The sequence below is a fragment of the Macaca mulatta genome, chromosome 5, assembly GCF_049350105.2.
Source record: "Macaca mulatta isolate MMU2019108-1 chromosome 5, T2T-MMU8v2.0, whole genome shotgun sequence".
NCBI lineage: Eukaryota > Metazoa > Chordata > Mammalia > Primates > Cercopithecidae > Macaca > Macaca mulatta.
Window position 1 is genome coordinate 161,565,832 of NC_133410.1, and position 19,703 is coordinate 161,585,534.

The 19,703-nt window shown below is 48.3% G+C and overlaps 1 protein-coding gene and 1 long non-coding RNA gene across 5 annotated transcripts in view; one reads left to right on the forward strand and one right to left on the reverse strand.

Annotated features, from left to right (window-relative positions):
- LOC144340857 (uncharacterized) overlaps window positions 1-13,421 on the reverse strand; it is a 29,370-nt gene extending 15,949 nt beyond the window's left edge. The window contains exons 1-2 of the long non-coding RNA XR_013417334.1: window positions 11,882-13,421; window positions 7,821-7,867 (exon numbers count right to left, since the gene is read on the reverse strand). This is a non-coding gene — a long non-coding RNA (uncharacterized LOC144340857). The remainder of the gene's footprint in view (window positions 1-7,820; window positions 7,868-11,881) is intronic.
- LOC144340856 (uncharacterized) overlaps window positions 7,954-19,703 on the forward strand; it is a 33,335-nt gene continuing 21,585 nt past the window's right edge. For 2 of the 4 annotated variants that reach the window (XR_013417332.1, XR_013417333.1), the window contains exons 1-2: window positions 7,963-8,397; window positions 13,429-13,530. Coding sequence is in view for 1 of the 4 variants with exons in the window: in XM_078002368.1 (XP_077858494.1) it covers window positions 8,376-8,397; window positions 13,429-13,530 (124 nt within the window). In the remaining 3 variants the exon portion in view is untranslated. Of the gene's footprint in view, window positions 8,398-13,428; window positions 13,531-14,889; window positions 17,844-19,703 lie in introns of those variants that run through there. The other 2 variants (XR_013417331.1, XM_078002368.1) reach the window with 2 other exon arrangements.

Sequence of the window (19,703 nt, forward strand, 5' to 3'; positions counted from 1 at the left end):
TACAATAGAACTGCGAATCACTAGATAAGCAGCGGGGTAAAGTGCCTAATTGTTCTCAGCTCTTTCTCAAGCCTCTGCTTTTCTCAACCAGTTCACAATGAGTTGAACTCTGGCTGGAGCTTGTCTTCCAAGAAACTCGTGGCTTTGCACACAGTACTCACCACATTCCCACTGTCCTAGTGACCAAGCAGGAGGTGAAACATCATTCCCATTTGTCAAATATCATTCCCACTTGTCAAACATCATTCCCACTTGTCAGTGGAGGAATTCCTTCCCGGAGTTGTGAAGGGGGAGCTTGTGAACCAGTGGTTCCATGTGGCTACCATTGGCAATGTTCCTGGAACGATAGCACCAGAATGAGGTCCACCTGGTCACTGGACATTGTCCTCAGCCCTGGAACCTCCCTTTCAGGAGGAACCTTTCAGGAGGAACAGCATTTGTATATTCCTCTTGGATTCACCCACATGGCAGAGCTCTGGAGTACAAGGACCGTCACCTTATAACAGATTCGCAGTGGGAGTTAGGAAAAGTGTGTAACTCCGGGAAGCACTGAGTCTTGCAGGGATTCTGGAAATGGGGTGCTCAGGTCTGTGTTGTCTAATGGCTCCTCAGAATCCCAGTCATCCTCCACCCCAGCTCAAATACTTATTTTTTTTTTCAATTTTTAAACATTTTATCGAGGAGAAATTTGAAGATACACAAAAGTAAAGAAGCATCATTTCACCAAAGAGGAGATATGGACAGCAAATAAGCACATGAAAAGACACTCCTGATTATCATTAGCCATTAGGAAAATGCAGATTCAAATCACAATCAATAGCACCATACATCTATCAGAATGGCTAAAACAAAAAAACAGTGAGAGGCCGGTCAAGGTGGCTCACACCTGTAATCTCAATGCTTTGGGACGCCGAGGTGAGCGGATCACTTGAGTCCAGGGATTTGAGACCAGTTTGGTCAATATGGTGAAACCCATCTCTACCCAAAAATACAACAATTAGCCGAGCATGGTGGTGCACAACTGTAGTCCCAGCTACTCAGGGGGCTGCGGTGGGAGGGGCACTTGAACCTGGGAAGTGGAGGTTGCGGTGAGCCCAGATCACGCTACTGCACTCCAGCCTGGGCAACGGAGCAAGACTGCATCTCAAAAAGAAAACAAATGAAACCAAAACAAAAAAGCAGGGACAACATCAAATGTTGGAGAAGGTGCAGAAAAACAGGATCACTCATACATTGACTGGTGGGAATTTAAAATGGTAGAGCCCCTCTGAACAGCAGTTTGACAATTTCTGACATGCAACCCTAAAATCCAGCAATTATTTTACTTGGCATATGCCAGAGAAAGGAAGACCTAAGTTCATGCAAAAGCATGTACACTTTTGGCCGGGCACGGTGGCTCAAGCTTGTAATCCCAGCACTTTGGGAAGCCGAGACGGGCGGATCACGAGGTCAGGAGATCGAGACCATCCTGGCTAACACGGTGAAACCCCGTCTCTACTAAAAAATACAAAAAAATTAGCCGGGCGAGGTGGCGGGTGCCTGTAGTCCCAGCTACTCGGGAGGCTGAGGCAGGAGAATGGCGTAAAACCCGGGAGGCGGAGCTTGCAGTGAGCTGAGATCCGGCCACTGCACTCCAGCCTGGGGGACAGAGCGAGACTCCGTCTCAAAAAAACAAACAAAACAAAAAACATGTACACTTTTACAGCAAATCAGCAAATTTATCCATAACAGTTAATAACAAGAAACAATCCAGAAGTCCTATAACAAGTGAATGGGTAAATAAACTGTGGTATATGCATATAATGGAATACTACTCAGCAATAGCAAGAAATGAACTATGGATACATGCAAACACCTGGGTTAATTTCCACAGAATTATGCTGAGTGAAGAAAAGCCAGTCGCAAGAGGTTACATACTGTGTAATTCCATTTGTACACCATTCTTAGAATGACAAATTTATAGAAATGGAGAACAAAGTAGTGGCTATAAAAGGGCAACACGAGGGATCCTTGTATTGATGGAAATGTTTTGACCCCCAACAGTATCTCGACTGTAAGATTGTACTCTGGTTTTGCAATATGTTGCCACTGGGGGAAACTAGGTGAAGGGTACACAAAATCTCTCTGTAGTATTTCTCGCAACTTCATACATGTAAGTCTACAATAGTCTGTCTTTCTTTTCTTTCTTTCTTTCTTTCTTTCTTTCTTTCTTTCTTTCTTTCTTTCTTTCTTTCTTTCTTTCTTTCTTTCTTTCTTTCTTTCTTTCCTTTCTTTCTTTCTTTCTTTCTTTCTTTCTTTCTTTCTTTCTTTCTTTCTTTCTTTCTTTCTTTCTTTCTTTCTTTCTTTCTTCGTCTTTCTTTCTTTCTTTTTTTTTTTGGATGGAGTTTTGCTCTTGTTGCCCAGGCTGGAGTGCAATGGCGCGATTTTGGCTCACTGCAACCTCTGCCTCCGGGTTCAAGCGATTCTCCTGCCTCAGCCTCTGGAGTAGCTGGAATTACAGGCATGTGCCATCATGCCTGGCTAATTTTGTATTTTTAGTAGAGATGGGGTTTCTCCATGTTGGTCAGGCTGGTCTGGAAGTCCCGACCTCAGGTGATCAGCCTGCCTCAGCCCCAAAGTGCTAGGATTACAAGCATGAGCCACCGCACCCAGCCAGGTCTACTATTTTCTAAGAATACAAACCTTAATTTAAAAAAAATCTTAGAGCATATAAAAATAAAGCAACATTACATTCCCATGCCTGATAAAAATGAAGGCCAAGAGCGATGGCTCATGCCTATAATCCCAGCCCTTTGGGAGGCCGAGGCGGGCAGATCTGTTGAGGTCAGGAGTTTGAGACCAGCCTGACCAACACGGCGAAAACCCGTCTCTACTAAAAATACGAAAAGAATTAGCTGGGTGTGGTTGTGTGCTCCTGTAGTCCCAGACACTCGGGAGGCTGTGGCAGGAGAACCACTTGAGCTTGGGAGGCAGAGCTTGCAGTGAGCCAGATTGCACTACTCCACTCCAGCCTGGGCGACAGAGCGAGACTGCATCTAAAAAAAAAAAAAAAAGTATATTATACATATGAAAACAATTTCTGCTCTAAATATTACCATATTGTATTATAATAGCAACAACCAAAAATGGAAGCAAAGTAACTAATTAGTTTCATAATCAGTAGATGCAAAAACCAAAGAAAATATTCTGAAAAGAATCTGGACAACAATAACGAAAGCAACAAAAACACAGAACTTTTTCTACCTATCACAGGTTCTTATGAGGATTACAGTTAAATTTTTAAAAATCAGAAAATAAAAATAACGTTAAAACGGCATTAACAAAAGGCAGCCCATTGGTAGCGAGGCCCCAGGGGAGCCACGTGTTCACAAACTAGACTGATGGTGCAGTTTTTAAAAGCTAACTTAAAACTAGCGATTACAAACACAACGAATTAGATTATAAGAAAATATGGAATCTTATAATGACATTTTACAAATGGAAGCTCAGAGAAGCCACATGAAAAGCATCCACCAGCTCAAATGCTTCCGTCCATCATCTTTCTTCTGACCCGTGGCCTTGGAATAGATCTTTCCCTTTCTCGAGCTCTTGGAGCACCTGGGGTCATCACACTGATCCCCACCTGCCTGACTCGACAGTTGTTCCTGTTTGGCCACTGAACTGGGCAGTGACCTTCTCAGGGTGTGTGTGTGTTGAGGTGGTATATTTTTTCATCTGTAGAGCTCTCCAGGACCCAGTGAGGGCCAACATTAAGTGGGTGCTCACCATGTGCAGGCTGATGGAATTGAATACACGAAGGGAAGATGCTGGGATCTCCCTGGTCCTAGGGGAACACATGATCAAGACCCACTGCCCAGGGACCTGCTCCAGATCAGATCTCTGCCTCTGCCTGGGGTTGGCCTCGGCGGGAAAAGGTGACAGCACCCAGGGCTTCTGTTGAAAGCTCCCATAGAGGGAGCAAAGAAAGGGCTTCTGGTAGACGAGGGTGCTTAGAGGCCAGAAAAGGGACAAGAGCAAAGATAAAGACAGTACCAAGTGCCCGAGGCACCTAACCTAGGCTTTACATTGAGAAGAATGGCAAACTCATGGCATCCCAGAAACCCTCAGGCTTGTCAGGAGGGAGCTGGAGTGGTCATAGCCCCCTTGCAGGCAGTTGCCTCCCCCTGTTCTGAACGCTTCTACACCACACCCTCAGGAACTGAGCAGCAAGGAGCAGCCAATGTGCATTTCAAGGCATGTCCTACATCCCTAGTTTGCAGAGGGCTCAACATATTCCAGGGGATATTGGGAAATGGACAAGCTGGGTGCTTGCGCTCTACCAGCAGCTAGGTGGGGCCAGCTTGGCCTTTTATTAGCTATTTGGCCTTGGGCAAATTGCTGAACATCTCTGCTTGGGAACAATAGCTGGATCTAATCGCAGAGCAATCGAGAGAGTTAAATGACTAAATGTGTTGAAACAGTGTAAATGTTTGCCATTATCATTCTTCTAGGTCAGAGCACAGACATGACAACTTCTCAGTTGGAAATGCACTCCTGGAGTTCTGCCTGCCAGAAAGATGGCTGTAGAGACCTGTGTGCCTTAGGTGGGGAGTCACAGCAGCCTGATGACTCAGGGCAGTGACCTATGATGCCTTGACGTCACCCCCATCTGCTTGGTGACCTTGGGTAGGTCATTGAACCCAGCTATGCCTCTATTTCTGCTTCCTCCTCCACTGGAGAAAGCAAGGCATGGTTCCATGACACCTGACAGCACATTAATAGCCAGATTGTGTCTAATTTATTGGATCTATAAAATGCATTTGCTTCCAAAGCCCATGATCTCATCCTCAAGGCCAAAGTCTTCTGGGGAATCCCTCCCATCCAGGACTCCTGGCATCCCTCCCTCCTGGAGAATGTTTGCCCAACACTTATAAGAATGGAAGGTGCTGTCTACATAGCAGCAGGCACTGTGTCCCTTCAGGGAAAGGTCAAGGGAACACACTGTGCCCAGAGCTCTCCCTTAAGGTCAACAAAGCCCAGCAGAAGCAGGAAGAACAGGGAGGCTCTGTCTCTGGGGCCCAGGACTCTCTTCCCTGACTCCACCTTGGGATCACCTGCTTCCCAGGCACCACCTGCACTGGTGTGTCCTCCTCCCACATCGACGCTGTCACCCCAGCTGTGAAGTAGGCAAGACAGGAGGGGAGGAGACATGTAGTGCCCCAGTGACTGTGGAACACTAGCAAAGAGGAGTCCTCAAGATGTTAGAGAAGGAGTAGAGGCCTGGAGGGTATGAAACCTCCTGGCCTTGTCCTGGGCGAACCTGGGCAGTCACACATCTTTTCTAAATGTCTGTTTCCTCATTCTTCCAAGGGAGGTGGGCTCAGTGTCCAAGTTCCCATCAGGGTTGAAGTTCTTTGATTCTCATGGCACAGTTCTTGGTAAGAGTGTTAGGATGTTGACCACCACTGCAGCCCACCCCTCTGCTCCAGTACTCACATCTTATGCCCGTAGCCTCCACCCATCTCCTAGAAGGGGCTCAAAGAGCCCTCCCCTCACTGCTCTTTGTGGTCCCTTCCAGAACCCTGGGGCCTCTTTGAGAACCTGTGAATACTGATGGGTGGTGGCATGAGCTTTGGAACCAGACACACCTGGTTCAAATCCCAACTTTGCACCTATGGATTGGGTTACCTTGGGGAGTCACAGGTTCTCATCTGTAAAACAGTAAAAACCATGCCTACCTTTTGGGGTGCTTATTTAAGTGGTACATAGGAGGTGCTAAATAAATGGTCAGTTGAATTATTAGGGAAGTCTGTTCTGTGACTATGTCCTGTATGCTTAATGACAATGGCTGGAGCTTTGTTTCCTGATGGGAACACGTGTCAGAAAAATGGTGGGTAGTCAAACAGGCTTACACCCCTGTTCCATCACAAATGAGATGCAACCGTAAGATAAAATAATGATGGCTTATCAGCCAGCACCAAAGGAATTTCCAAAAAGAGAAGTTCTCCGAGCACTTTGAGCATACCAGACCATTGCTTCTCACATGGGGTACACTATTTGGCTGTTTCTAACAATGAAACACATCTCTAAGGCTTGTCACCATGGAGCCCTCTTGGAGGAAGGGGCCAGGCATCTCCCAGGGGCCTCTATCACATTTCCAACCTGTGGCCCTCCCAGCGTGGCTCGGGCGGCTGTGCACAGCGCTTCGACCTGCTGGATGCTGTTCATGGATATCATCTGGTGCGGGGCGAGCTGGGAGCCAGCCTGGGTTCCTGGCTGATTGTCCAGGTTTCTGCTAACCCATTATGGGACTTAGTGACTAAGCAAGCCACTTGTTCTCTTTGTGCCTCTGCAGCCCAGAATGGGAAGACGGCTTGCCACCTGCCTATCTCACTGGAATGTAGTATGGTCAAGGGAGCTCGTTCTAAAAGGGCTTTAATCTTGAGTGACAGGTGGCATATTGGAACCGAATAGTGGTTTTAACCACATAATATTCTTACCAGGAGCTAACTCTGAATGTTATTTTGCTGTAGATTCAAAATAACATTGCTTAGATATTTATATGTTTATGGCATATATTTATAAACATATGCTCAGATGTTTATAAACCTGAGTGCAAACATAGCCATCAGGAAAAAAGGTTCACCTAGTTGTTTCTTTCTTCATTCTGCTGGTTGATAAATTGGCCTCCCTGAGAAATTTTCCAAGCCCTCAATTCCAATTCAGTCTAGTAACCAATAGAACTGGTGGCATGACCCATCCCTGTCAGGATGGAATTTCTAGGAGCTTCAGACTCCAAGTCAGTTGGAACCCCAAACATTTGGAACCCCAAACATTTGGAGCTAAATCAAGTAGCACAGGTTTTCTTGTCTGCTGACGTCTGCTGATGTCTGCTGACCCTGGTCCCCAGGGAGCTGAAACTAGGGATGCAAAACTCATCTGTGCTGTTAGAAGTCAGGAGGGCAGGTGGTGACCTGAAGAAGACACAGGGCAGGGAAAGAGGGATGTCGGGGGAGGGGTTCTGTGGTCTGGAATGTTCTGTGTCATGATCTGGGTGCTGATTACTTGGGCAGGTGCAATTCGTGAAACTTCATCCTTACAATATGTACAATTTTTTCTATGTATATATACAGTGTTTTAATAAAAAACACACACACACAACAGGACCATGCAGGATTTGGGGCATTCATGATGGAAACCCATTTCGAAGGCTGCTTCTTTGAGAGGCACTCTGACACTTACTGTTCAGACCCTCGCTTCAAGAAAAGTCCTGTCGGCCGGGCGCAGTGGCTCACGCCTGTAATCCCAGCACTTTGGGAGGCCGAGGCGGGCAGATCACAAGGTCAGGAGATCGAGACCACGGTGAAACCCCGTCTCTACTAAAAATACAAAAAATTAGCCGGGCGTGGTGGCGGGCGCCTGTAGTCCCAGCTACTCAGGAGGCTGAGGCAGGAGAATGGCGTGAACCCGGGAGGCGGAGCTTGCGGTGAGCCGAGATCGCGCCACTGCAGTCCAGCCCGGGCGACAGAGCGAGACTCCGTCTCAAAAAAAAAAAAAAAAAAGATCATAAACCCTTGACCACCTGCCCACATTAATACCCTGCTCAATTTCCTTGCCAGCAGCTTTATGGGTCCATGGGTTCCAGCAAAACTGTTGACATCAGCACATCAACACATCATACCCACACTCTGCAGAGGCTTCTGGATGTGTTGTGCTCAGAGCCAATGCTGAACAGGCTGTGTGAAAGATGGGGCCTCTAAAGGCCCTCAGCCTCACAATGACGTCATTTCCTCCAGCCAGCGTGCACTCCCATTAGAGCCCTGTCCAGGTTCTGTGCTTACCTGCCCAGGTGAGTCAGTGAGCTCATCTGAGGTTTGAGGCGGTTGTCCTGGAAAGAGAAAAAACACTAAACAACAAACATAAAGTAGTACCTGAGCCTCCCGCCCCCTAGGAGGCCTTCACCTTGAACTTCACATAGGAAAAGGCCAGCTAATGCCAGTGCGTGACTTCAGACTGGGCACTCATGTGCTAAGATAAACACAGCCAAGCCCTTTAAACAAACATTGTGGAAATGTTAGGCCAAGCGGTCAGAAAATGGAACCGGGCAGAGGACGGGACACAGAGAGTGCCAGCTGGGGGCTAGAACATTCTCCTCCTGCCACCAAGGAGCCGTGTGACTGGGACAACTCACCTGCCCTCTCTGGGCCTTGAGTTTCTTAACCCAAAAGTGAGAAATTGGGTAGGAGTAATTTCTAAGTTCCCTGAAAAGAATGGAATGAAATCACCATGCTCATGCAGTCAGGGTTTGTACAGGTTGGTGGGCTGGGTTTGCATTGTCTTCTTTTGTGCCGGACTGCAGGAGCAGAAGAGGAAGCTGACCACATGCCTCCGTTCACATGCAAAGCCCTTCCATGTCAGGTATTATTCTATTCTCCCCCTTTATCCCTAGTCTCCTCTCCTCAGCAGGCACCCACCACAATGTATTTGATATCTGTTCTTAGATATGTGTGTGTTTATATATGTGAGGGGTGTGTGTGTGTGTGTGTGTGTGTGTGTATCTATCTATAGATATATCCTTGTAAAATACATAGCACAGTTTGGGGTATGTTTTAAATTTATATAAATGGTAGCATGTTGGAAATCTCATTCCATTTCTTTACTCTGCACTCTGTTTTCATGATCCCTCCATGTTGCTGTGTGTACATCTAGCTTGTTAATTCCTACTGATGCACAGAATTATTTTTTGCTCTTTTCGAGACAGAGTCTCGCTGTGTTGCTCAGGTTGGAGTGTAGTGGTGAGATCTTGGCTCACTGCAACCTCCGCCTCCTGGGTTCAAGCGATTCTTGTGCCTCAACCTTCCGAGTAGCTGAGATTACAGGTGTGTGCCACCTGTACACACCTCTACTTAGAGATGGGGGTTTCACCTTGTTGGCCAGGCTGGTTTTGAACTCCTGACCTCAGGTGATCTGCCAGCTTCGGCTTCCCAAAGTGCTGGGATTATAGGCGTGAGCCACCGCGCTTTGGTATGGGATCACCACATTGTTTTTATCCATTTCTCTCACGCTGGACACCTATGTTACTTATATACCATGTTACCACACATAGCGCCACTGTGGACATTTCCACATCATCCGCTTAAGGACCTCAAAGAGAGTTTCTTGGGAGCTGTTGCCTCATAAGACAGAGTTATCTGCAGTGTCCTGACTAGATTGTTCTAGGGATGGGGGCAGAGGACATAGTGGCACAGTGCTGGGGAAGGAGAGTCTGGAGAGGGGCTTGCTGAACGGGAGCCATTGTCTGGCTGAGTTGTTTGGTGCTGGTTCCAGATTCTCTCCTCCGGGGAAGGTGCAGTTTTTTCACTGGGTCCTATTTTAAGAGCTGTGCATCCCCTTACTTTATAGTCCGCATCATGGTTTGAGTTAAATGTGAATTGATTTACTATTTGACTGTCTGTCTCTCCTCCTAGACCATGAGTTCTCTGAGGGCACGTACAGTGGCTTTCTCACCCACAGTTGTATTACGCCCCTTGCCTGAGACCGAGCTAACACAGTAGATGCCCAGCAAACAGCCAGTGGCTTTATAAATCAGTGAGTGAGCTTGAGCTGTGACAAATACGACTGAAGCCTCCAGGAATTAGGAAGGGAAGAGCACTGTCCAGGCCACAAAGCTTAAGGAGCCCTCACTGTCCGGTGCCCATCTGCATAGGCAAGACCCGGGAATGAGGGTCTCCCTTGTCTCATCCCAGACACAGCTCTGAGCCTCAGACACAATTTTCAACTGCTCTTTCTTTTCTTTTCTTTTCTTTTCTTTTCTTTTCTTTTCTTTTCTTTTCTTTTCTTTTCTTTCCTTCCTTCCTTCCTTCTTTCTCCCTTTCTTTCTCTTTCTTTCTTTCTTTCTCTCTCTCTCTCTCTCTTTCTTTCTTTCTTTCTCTCTCTCTCTCTCTCTTTCTTTCTTTCTTTCTTTCTTTCTCTCTCTCTCTCTCTCTCTTTCTTTCTTTCTTTCTTTCTTTCTTTCTTTCTTTCTTTCTTTCTTTCTTTCTTTCTTTCTTTCTCTCTTTCTTTCTTTCAGAATCTCAGTATCACCCAGGCTGGAGTGCAATGTCGCGATCTTGGCTCACTGCAACCTCCTCCTCCTGGGTTCAAGGGATTCTCCTGCCTCAGCCTCCTAAGTAGCCGGGATTACAGGTGCCTGCCACCATGCCCAGCTAATTTTTGTATTTTCAGTAGAGATGGGGTTTCATCATGTTGGCCAAGCTGGTCTCAAACTCCTGACCTCAGGTGATCTGCCAGCCTTGGCCTCCCAAAGTGCTGGGATTACAGTCGTGAGCCACTACACCGGACTTAGGAAAGCTTTTGACCACAAGTTTAGCATCTAACCTGGTGCCTTCCTCTTCCCTCTCTCTTCTTCCCTCTCTCTTTCATTGAGCGTCAATTATGCGATGACCCTGTGCTAGCATGTGGGTTTCCGAAACTCTCAAGAATTCACTGTCCAGTAGGGGGTGGGGGTTGTGAAAATAAGTCATTACGATGCATAAAGAAGAGTTTTTTTTAATGACAATGTCGTCGCCTGGGACACTGGAGGCACTGGCTAACTCGGGCAGCATTGAGGAGGGTACTCTTGGGGCTGAATTCTGTCAAGAGGGTGGTGGTGAGGTGCCATCCGAGCCGGGGTTACCATGCATAGGTCTGAGTGAGGATGGCACAGTGCCTTCAGGTGGCGCGAGGGTCCTGAGTTTCTGGAGCGGGAGGCTGAGGCCAGGAGGCTGGGTGGTGATGGGCTGGGGTGCAGGGAGGTGAGGCTGCAGGGGGAAGGGTGGGAGGCAGAGCCATATCCTGGGGGCAGTAATTCATCAAAGACTGTACAGAGTGGGCAAGAACAAATTAGCACTTGAGAAGATTCTCTGGAGGTGTCTGGTGAGGAAAGACTCTGAGGGCAGGTAGGGATTGTGAGGCTACGACCTTGGTATAGGTGACAGGAGCTGAGGCTCTTTCCCCGGCAGCTGTGGTGAAGGGAGATGGGCAGGAGGAGCAGAGGGAGGAGGCATGGCCCTGGGCACCTGGAGCCATCTGAGTGCAGATGGGATGGGCAGTCTTGGAAGTGCAGGGTCACCCCTTCACACACATTCATGGAAAGCTGTAGAAATGTGTAGACCTGGGTGTCCAGAGAACTGAGGATCTGCGGTCCCAGGGGATAGGGTGTCACTGGGGCGAAGAGCAAGAGAGCCCTTCTGAGCCAGAGAAGTGCCTCCCCTGTGGAACAGGGGTCCCCAGTCTCATAAAACAAGCAACCATCAGCAAAGTTGTTTTCCAGAAAGAAGAAAAGGCCACTGGGCCGACTGTCAGCCTTGCTTGGAAGACGGAAGACAAGTCCAGCCCACTGAGACCCTGGGAAAGGTTATCCAGGTTGACTGACTGTCCCCAGCCTCAGGACAGTGGGGACGTGGCCCAGCCAGGGGGCAGGCACAGCTGTCTGGCAGAGCACTTTCACGGGACGCCCACACACTGGGAGGATGGCTTCGCTTCGGGAGGATGGCTTCGCTTTGCTCTTGTGCTCACTGGCCATGACGGGGGAGCCTTTTCTTTCCCCTCTCCTGAAATGGAAACCTAAATGCAGCCTCTGAAATTAGTAGGGCCATCTTGACTACACCATACTGAGGAAGTTGCATTACCTGAAGGAGAAATAATTATCTTTCTGCTTACTTCAACGCTGGCTTTGCTGAAGAGAAATTTTCTTCTCCTCTCCACCCATTCACCAAACTGGACTTTCAGGCTCTGCTGCTCTCTGGGAAAGTGTTTGGGGGTTACCAGGGCCTCAGGTCTCTCTTCTTCTCCTCCCACGGGCCCCCCACCCCCAACAGCTCGGTTTGTTTGTTTCCTCTGAATCCCTCTTTTGTCGCCTTACCTCAGATCCATGGCCAGGTGGCCAAGTTGAACACCGGTGCAGCCTCTGCTGTCCTCCTTCCCCTAGGCAGTGCCCTGCCAGGCTCTCTCCGAGGGCCCTGGAATCTGTCCTCAACACAGCCCTGTCTGAGCAGGAAAGCCCCAGGCTACAGCCAGCTTCCTGGCAGAAGTGAGCTCCCTATGCTTAGAAATGGGGCCCAAAATTGGCCTCTAAGGCCGTTTCAACGCTGGCCACACTCGCTTCCCTCCTGGGCCCCTCCCGCAGCTCCGTGCCCTTCTTGAAGGAGGGCCACGTTCTCTACCCTCCTGTGGGAACAGGAGTTGGGGGAATTTTTCAGCCTAGCTTGGTTAGAGTAACATGCAGCTGTGGACTTCTGGTTCGGGACGTGTCAAAACCGCCGGGAAGTTTACGTTTTTTAAATAAAAATAGAACAAATTCAGTTGGGGTTTCCAGAAAGTTCACCCTGTGGCTCTCCGGTGACCTCCCTTCCTTCCTGGCCTCCTTCAGCCCTTCCTCTGTCCTCCCTCACTTCCTACCCTACCTGGGCTGCAGGAAGACCCCTAGGAGGCTCCGTGGGGTACAAATCCTAGCGAAAGCTGCCCAGGAGGATTCCGATACAGCACAAAGCTTGGGAAGCTCCACCTTATCACACGTTGTTAGTGCACTGCCTGCTGTGGGGGGAGGCTGTGTCATTTAGACGAGAAATCTGGGCCCGAGTCTCTGGAGAGAAAAGGCCTGGGAAAGTGGGTAGGAAAAAAGAAGGCTGTTGTGTGGGGCTGGTGGGGCAATTTATGTCCATGGAACCCAGTGAACTATTTGTCCTTTCGGTCAATAAAAGATTTGACCTCATTCCTCCAGGGCCTAAACATTTGAAGCCTAGACTTTCTTCTGCATCTTTGAATTAGAGCATTTTGCTATGATTTAAGACAAAGTTTTGAATTCCTGGGTCTACCTCCAGCCCAGGTAAAATAGAAAGACAGAGAGAAAGTAGAGGGAGTGAGAGAGGATGTGGGGACAGCAGCTATTTTGGATTCTCAGAGATCATTTATTTTGTGAGATGGGGTCTTGCTCTGTTGCCCAGGCTGGAGTGCAGTGACTTGGTCATGGCTCACTGCATCCTCGATCTCCCTGGGCTCAGGTGATCCTCCCACCTCAGCCTCCCCAGTAACTGGGACTACTGGTGCGCACCACCACGCCCGGCTAATTTTCTTATTTTTTTGTAGAGATAAGGTTTCGTCATGTTGCCCAGGCTGGTCCTGAACTCCTTAGCTCACGCAGTTCACCTGCCTCAGCCTCCCACAGTGGTGGGTTTACAGGTGTGAGCCATGTGCCCTGTAAGAATTTATTTAAAAAAATTGTTTATAGTGGTTTCTATTTCAAACATTTATGCTATAAAATGTGCAGTGTACAAAGTAAGCGCCACCCTCCCTGAATATAATAGCCCCAAACCAAGTCCTCCCCTCAGGGCACCCACTCTTAAGGGGTGCATCCCTGAGACCCTTTTCTCTGCACTGATGCTCAGACTCCCTGTGTGTGCCATTTTGCAGCGGGGTCATGCTCCACGTGTTGTTCTGCCACTGCCTTTGGTTTCTCGACACTGCCTCGTGGACACAGGAAGAGCTTGCAGCTGGTGACGAACTCTCCAGGAGGTGAGTAATCCAGCAGCTCTTTCTGCCTCGAGATGGGTGAGGTAACCTCTCTGGGTGCCAAAGGCAGGAGCAAAGAGAGTGATTCACAGAGCTGTTCTCCTTATTTGTCCAATTGTGACCAGCCTGTTCACTGAAGTAAGAGCCCAGGAAGGATGAGCCATTTTATTTACCTGAGTGAGTCTCTGGTTTAGTGTTTCTTCTTAAACACTGAGTTCACAGGGCTCCTAAAGCAGACTGGAGTTGCAGAAAAGGCACTGGACAGAGTCAGTCCACAAGTATCTGCTGAGGTCCTACTATGTGTCAGACACTGTTCAGGCATAGGGTTGTGCTGAAGATGAGAGCAACAACATCCCAAAGCTCTGTCATGTTGGTGGAAGTGTCATGCTGGTGGATGTGTCATGCTGGTGGGGGACAGACAGAGAAGAGTCAGGTAAACATATAAGTACCTTTAGACACTGGTCACTGCTTACAGAAAATACAGTCGGGTGAGCTGATGGTCCCTTGAAGGGGAGACAGAATCAGCAGACTGGGGGTCCAGCTCCCGTCCAGCAAGAACTGCGTGACAAGGAACGTGACACTCCCCTCTCCTGGACTTCACTTTCCTCCACTGCACAAAGAGAGCACTGGACTCAGTCACCTGGTGCCACCTTCTAGCCATAGAAAGAGCACACAGGAGGTTCAGATACAATGTTCTGTGACTCCTTCCCAGAGTTCCTGTTCTATGATTGCAGCCTCTAGGGAGGGAGATATTGATTAAAAAGTCCTCAACAAATGGCAAAAGCTCTAGGGAACACAGAACAGCAGGAAGAGGAACCCAGCCTTGAAACCAATATATTTTATGCAAGTTCAAAGCAACTTTGTGCTCTCTAGGCCTTTGCTGGAAGCCCAAATGAAAGGAAGGTCAAATGAGTCTCCAGCTTTGGGAAGCTAGGCTCCCACGGCCAGAAAATGCAGGGCAAGGCAGAGGCCAGAGACCTGGGGAGGAAGGTGGAGGGAGGTGGCGCTGGAGGAGAGGATGGCAGGAGCTTCCTAGGCCCTTGGGAACCAGGGTCTGCCACAGCGCCCATTGGCTGGAGAGGCTCCCCTTCCACATGTCACCTCCCAGCTCCACCACGTTAATCCCCCATGGCATGGCCCTGCCACAAACAGGGCCAGCAGATCTGGTTTGCTGAACACTCCCAGGACAAGCCCGAAAGGGGACCTGAGTTCAGGCACCACCAAGAAAATCCTGCTTTGCAAAGAAGACCAGTTTAGCCCTGGAGAACCAGAGGTGGGAGGAAGGAGTGGAGAGGATCTCCACCTTCCCCTCCCTCAAAGGACAGTGACTCATACAATTTCTTTCTTTTTTTAATTTCACAGGTTCACATGCCATTTAGAAAGTGAGTTCAGTGCCTGGGGACTAATCAATGATGAGATTTTCCCACCTCGGCCTGACAGGAATGACACACAGCTGAGAAGATGGCAGTGGTGCTTTTCCTTTAGGGGAAGAAAGGAGGGCCCCCCGGAAACCTTCTCTCCTATCTGATTCATGCTCATTCATAATGCAGCAGGCTTGGGAGCTGCAAATAACATGCTAGTGCAAGAAGGCAAGCCAGTCAGGCAGTCTTATAGATCACTGCTCCATCTGTCACACTGACACAAGGATTCACGCTACTGAGGCCGGTGGCTCTTCACAGGGAGTTGAGATGGCAAGAAGCAGAGGCATCTCGGAGGAGATGCCCATTTTAGGGTTTGATGAAAGTTGAGTGAAATAATGCTCAGTACAATAGTCAGACACAGTAAGACTGAATGCCGACCATGTGACAGGCACTGTGACCAGCCCAAGGCATCAAATATCAGATCAAATAAGAGGCTGGCAAGGGTGGACCTCAAGGACACATTTACCTGGGAAGGCCCCTGGCAGGTGCTCAGTGCTGAGTACAATGAACGGTAAAGGCAAGTTGAACGTCTGACGTTCCGAGACCTAGGATGACCCAGGAGTCCAGTGGGAAAGTCCAAAGGGCAGCCACAAGCCAGCCTCCTTTTTCTCCTCTGCATAGCCTAAGGAAACACTCCCTTGGAATAACAGAAAGGATTTTTGTTTTTTTTTTTTACAACCAAAAGATATTAAGCAATATGAAAGAAATACTTCCCTGGACTTAAAGAAAAGACTAGAGATGTGCTCATTTTGTACCTAAAAGAGATTGAGATTCTCAGGAAATTTTGGCCTGAGATCCTGAACCATCTGGCCATGCCCTAAGCCTTTGCTGGCAGCAAGTATGTTTCAAGCTCCTCTAAAAACGTGTCAGTCAAGCATTGATACATTTACAGGGAGAGTGAGAAACAGTATTATTGAATTTGGGAGACTAAGGCCTTAACTCTGACTTTTAAAGGCTCACTAGGATTTCTTATGGGCCTTGAGGCTTGGATTATTTTCAAAGGCGACCACTTTAAGCTGCACCCAGAGAGAAGCTCAAGTTGCATAGCATCGAGTTTCTGAGAAGGTTACTAACAGCTGTCCTCGAAATATACCACCTTCCCTGCCTCTTCCCTCCTTGGGAGGAGCTGTATAAAACAGGAGCTGAGGCCCTAGGGGAGTTGGAGAACGTTCCTGAGAGATTATGGATCTGGAGGGTTGCATGCATTTGCAGAAGCTCAAGGCCATCTCTTTCCCACCCTTCTGTTTTGAAGAGCCAGGCCCTTCCACGTGGTCCTCAGCAGGGTAATGGGGGTGGGTGATGCATCAGAATATCCTGGATACATTTTAAAAAATAGATTTGTCACCTCCACCACCTCTTCTAGTTCTCTGGGGATGGGGAGATGGGGAGAGGGGGGAGAGCGTGGCATTTGGAGAAGTGTCCCTGGGAGGCCTCATTGACTGGCCTGTCTGGTGACTTGCCACCACCCCTGACCCCACAAACTTTTTGTTAGTTCTTATGTTTCAGAGAATGGGCTCTGGAGTTTGCAAGATGTGGATCTGAATCCCAGATCCACCACTTGCTTTTTGCTCATTTTCTCACCTTCCCAGGAAGGTCGGGACGATCATGAGATAATGTAATATGTCCGCTAGGTAAAGCCCCCAGTACAAGCCATCCCCTTCTTTCCCTCAGGCACGTGGGCCGGGACAGCAAAGAGAACTGTCTGCGGGAAAGGCAGCTGTGGCAAGTTGGCTAAGATAGCTGCCCCCAGGAGATCTCACTCTGCCACGGCCAGGGAGCACTGGGGCAGTCCCAGAAGCAAAACCAGTGAGAGGGGCTAGGACTCCATGACTGCCTAGGGGATCCCTCAGGAAAAAACAAAGCTGGAGTAGCCCTGAGGAAGCTCTGGAGTGACTTAAGACCCAGTGGTTTTGGGGACACGGGGCTTTCCATGCTCAAGACAGGACAGTCTGGGGCAAACCCGACATGTCAGCCGCTCCAGCAGCTTTCGTCTTCCTGGCAGTAGCTGGGGGATGCTGCTTAAGGACGGTCACTCTTAGAACAGCGTCTAGGATGAAGAAATATGGCTCACGAGGCCATTTAAAACAACGAAAGTGATCTCACTGCCACCAGGGTCACAGGAGCCCACATGGGGGGATGGTGCAGGCTGAGGCCGCTCAGTGGGGTGCTGGGAAGCTGGGAGGCAGGTCTGGGCCTGCTCTGGGGCACTTCTTTTCTTTCTGTTTCCTCCTTTTTTCATTCAAATCTCCACCTTCAAGGGAGGGGGCCTTGGACAGCTGTATCCTCATGAAAGTAAAGAGTAGCTCTTTCTCGTCCCCCACCAGGAAGTAGAGAATTAGGGGACCCCACACAGCTTCCTTTGGGGGCTGGTGGGAACAGCCAGCACTCTTTTGGGCTGAGTCACGTGGAGGTCCCGTGCATTCTCTTTTCTTGCCTGAGCCATGATTTGCCCACGGCCGATGTGTGGCCTGTGGAATTGGCACTGGGCAAGCCTGCGGCTGGGTCACACGGCTCCTGCTCTGGGCAGGCATCTGCTCTCCTGCCTGGCTTTTCTGCTTGTTCTCTTCTCCCTGGCCTCTTCAACCCCTGATAAATAAGTCCCTTTCTTCTCCACTCTTTACCCCGCTTTCATTTCTTTCTCTTCCATCACTGTGTCCTGAGGAATAAAGGAAGGCCTAGGCAGCTCCCCGGCCCCATACCTTCTCCCTGCCCAAGAAGTTCTTAAATGTTTAAGGGAAAGATGGTTTTTCACAAAGGAAATGTTCACTCCTTCTCCACTGGACTGTGAGTTCCACGAGGTCAGCGACTGTGTTTTCCCTGCCCCTTGCTGTCTCCTGGTATTGGGCATGTAAACATGTGTTCATGGATTATACAAATAAAAAAGAAGACTGCTTTTAACAAGGGTGGCCTGTGAGGACAAATGACATAGAGAGAGAAGGAGAAGATGTTCAAACTTTTTATTTATTTACAATTTCCTTCTCTTGAAAGTGTTGACTCTGGTCAGGCCTTCTGGCCAAGTGGAATGTAGCCTGAGGTCATTGTCAGGGTCTTCTCAAGAGATGGATGTTGCAGGAAGGGCTGCTTCACCTCCAGTTCCTTTGGGAGCTCCATGTATACAGGGAGAGAAATCAGGGAAATGAGAAGCAAGGAAGTGGGAGGAAGGTGCACATTCAGATGAATTTTCTCTATCACTCCGTCTAGCTAACATCTGGGCTTTGTCTTTCCTGGTTCAGAAAAGCTAATTTGTCTCCTGAATCCAGAGGAGGGAGGGAAGGAGCTAATTTTATTGAGCATCCACTGTGTGCCATGTACTTCGCATAATTTATATCACTGATTCATAAGAATCTAGTTTGATTATGATCCTTATTGAACAGATGAAGTTCAATAATTCACCTAAAGTCATGCCCATGAGAGGAAAACCCAGGATTTAAACCGGGATTTAGACTGACCTTCCTATGCTTAAACCTGTCACCCTCTTTCCATTATGTCATGCTACTGTGGTTACAAGTATAAAGAAGAAAAGCAGTTGTCAGAGTAGAAGAGGGGAAGGGGGAAGCAGCCTCTAAAAGTTGGATGAGCCTCACAAGCATATGAACAACGCTGGATGTAAGTGAGTACTTACTGTAGGATCCTATTTATATGACGCTCAAGAACAGGCAAAACTAACCTAGGGTGCTGGAAATCAGAACAGTGTTTGTCTCTATGGACAGGGATTAAAAGGACAGGGGAGGGCTTCACTGGGATAGTGGAATTCTTCCATATTTTATTTGGGTGATGGCAGGAATAGTGTTTGTAGGAACATACTCTGGGAAACTGCTCAGGTTTTTCTTATGTTCTGATCTAGGTTCATCAACCAGGCCAGGCACAGTGGCTCACACCTGTAATCCCAGCTCTTTGGGAGGCTGAGGTGGGAGGATCGCTTGAGGTCAGGAGTTTGAGGCCAGCATGGGCAACATAGTGAGGCCCCATCTTTACCAAAAGTATGAAGAACTTAGCCCAGTGTGGTGGTGTGTGTCTGTAGTTCCAGCTACTTTTGAGGTTGAGGCTGGAGGATCACGAGATGCAGGAGTTCAAAGTTGCAGTGAGCTATGATCATACCACTGCACTCCAGCCTGGGTGATGCAGCAAGACTCTGCCTCATAAACAAACAAAAGTTAGAATCTTGTTTGTAAATAAAAGGACTTGCATTCAGCTTTGGGCTGAAGACCAGCGTGTAAAATTTTAGAGTGGCTCCCGCTGTACATTTTGAACCCAGTTGTCTCTCCTGTGGTTAAATTTATATTCCACGATGGAGTCATCAGCTGTGTATTGATTTAAACTCTTCAAACTTATTTATAATATCATGAGCCTGTATTCTAACATGGACTAATGAATTCTTTTTCACCTATTTAAAAAGCAGTACTTGCTTTTACCTGTCCTATAGCTACTTTCTCCAAGTCTCAAGGAAATACTTGTTAGCTCAAGTACTCCAAAATGTTTTCCTTGTCTGAGATGTGCATGATGTCTTACATTTGAAGCATATTTTCTCTTCGACCTCCACCTTCCAGAACCGAGGTTCCCTCCTTCTTGTCTGGCCTAGTTGATTCTCTGGGTTCATCTAAATGCCACCCCTAGTCCCCTTCAATGTGGCTCTTTGTGCCAATAATATCTCAGGACAGCCTCCCTACTGTGGTGTTTAAGTGAACCTCTGGGTAATAAGATGCTCGTGTCAAATTCGGTGATTTGTTGAGGGCCAGCTGGGCATCCAGTTTTAAT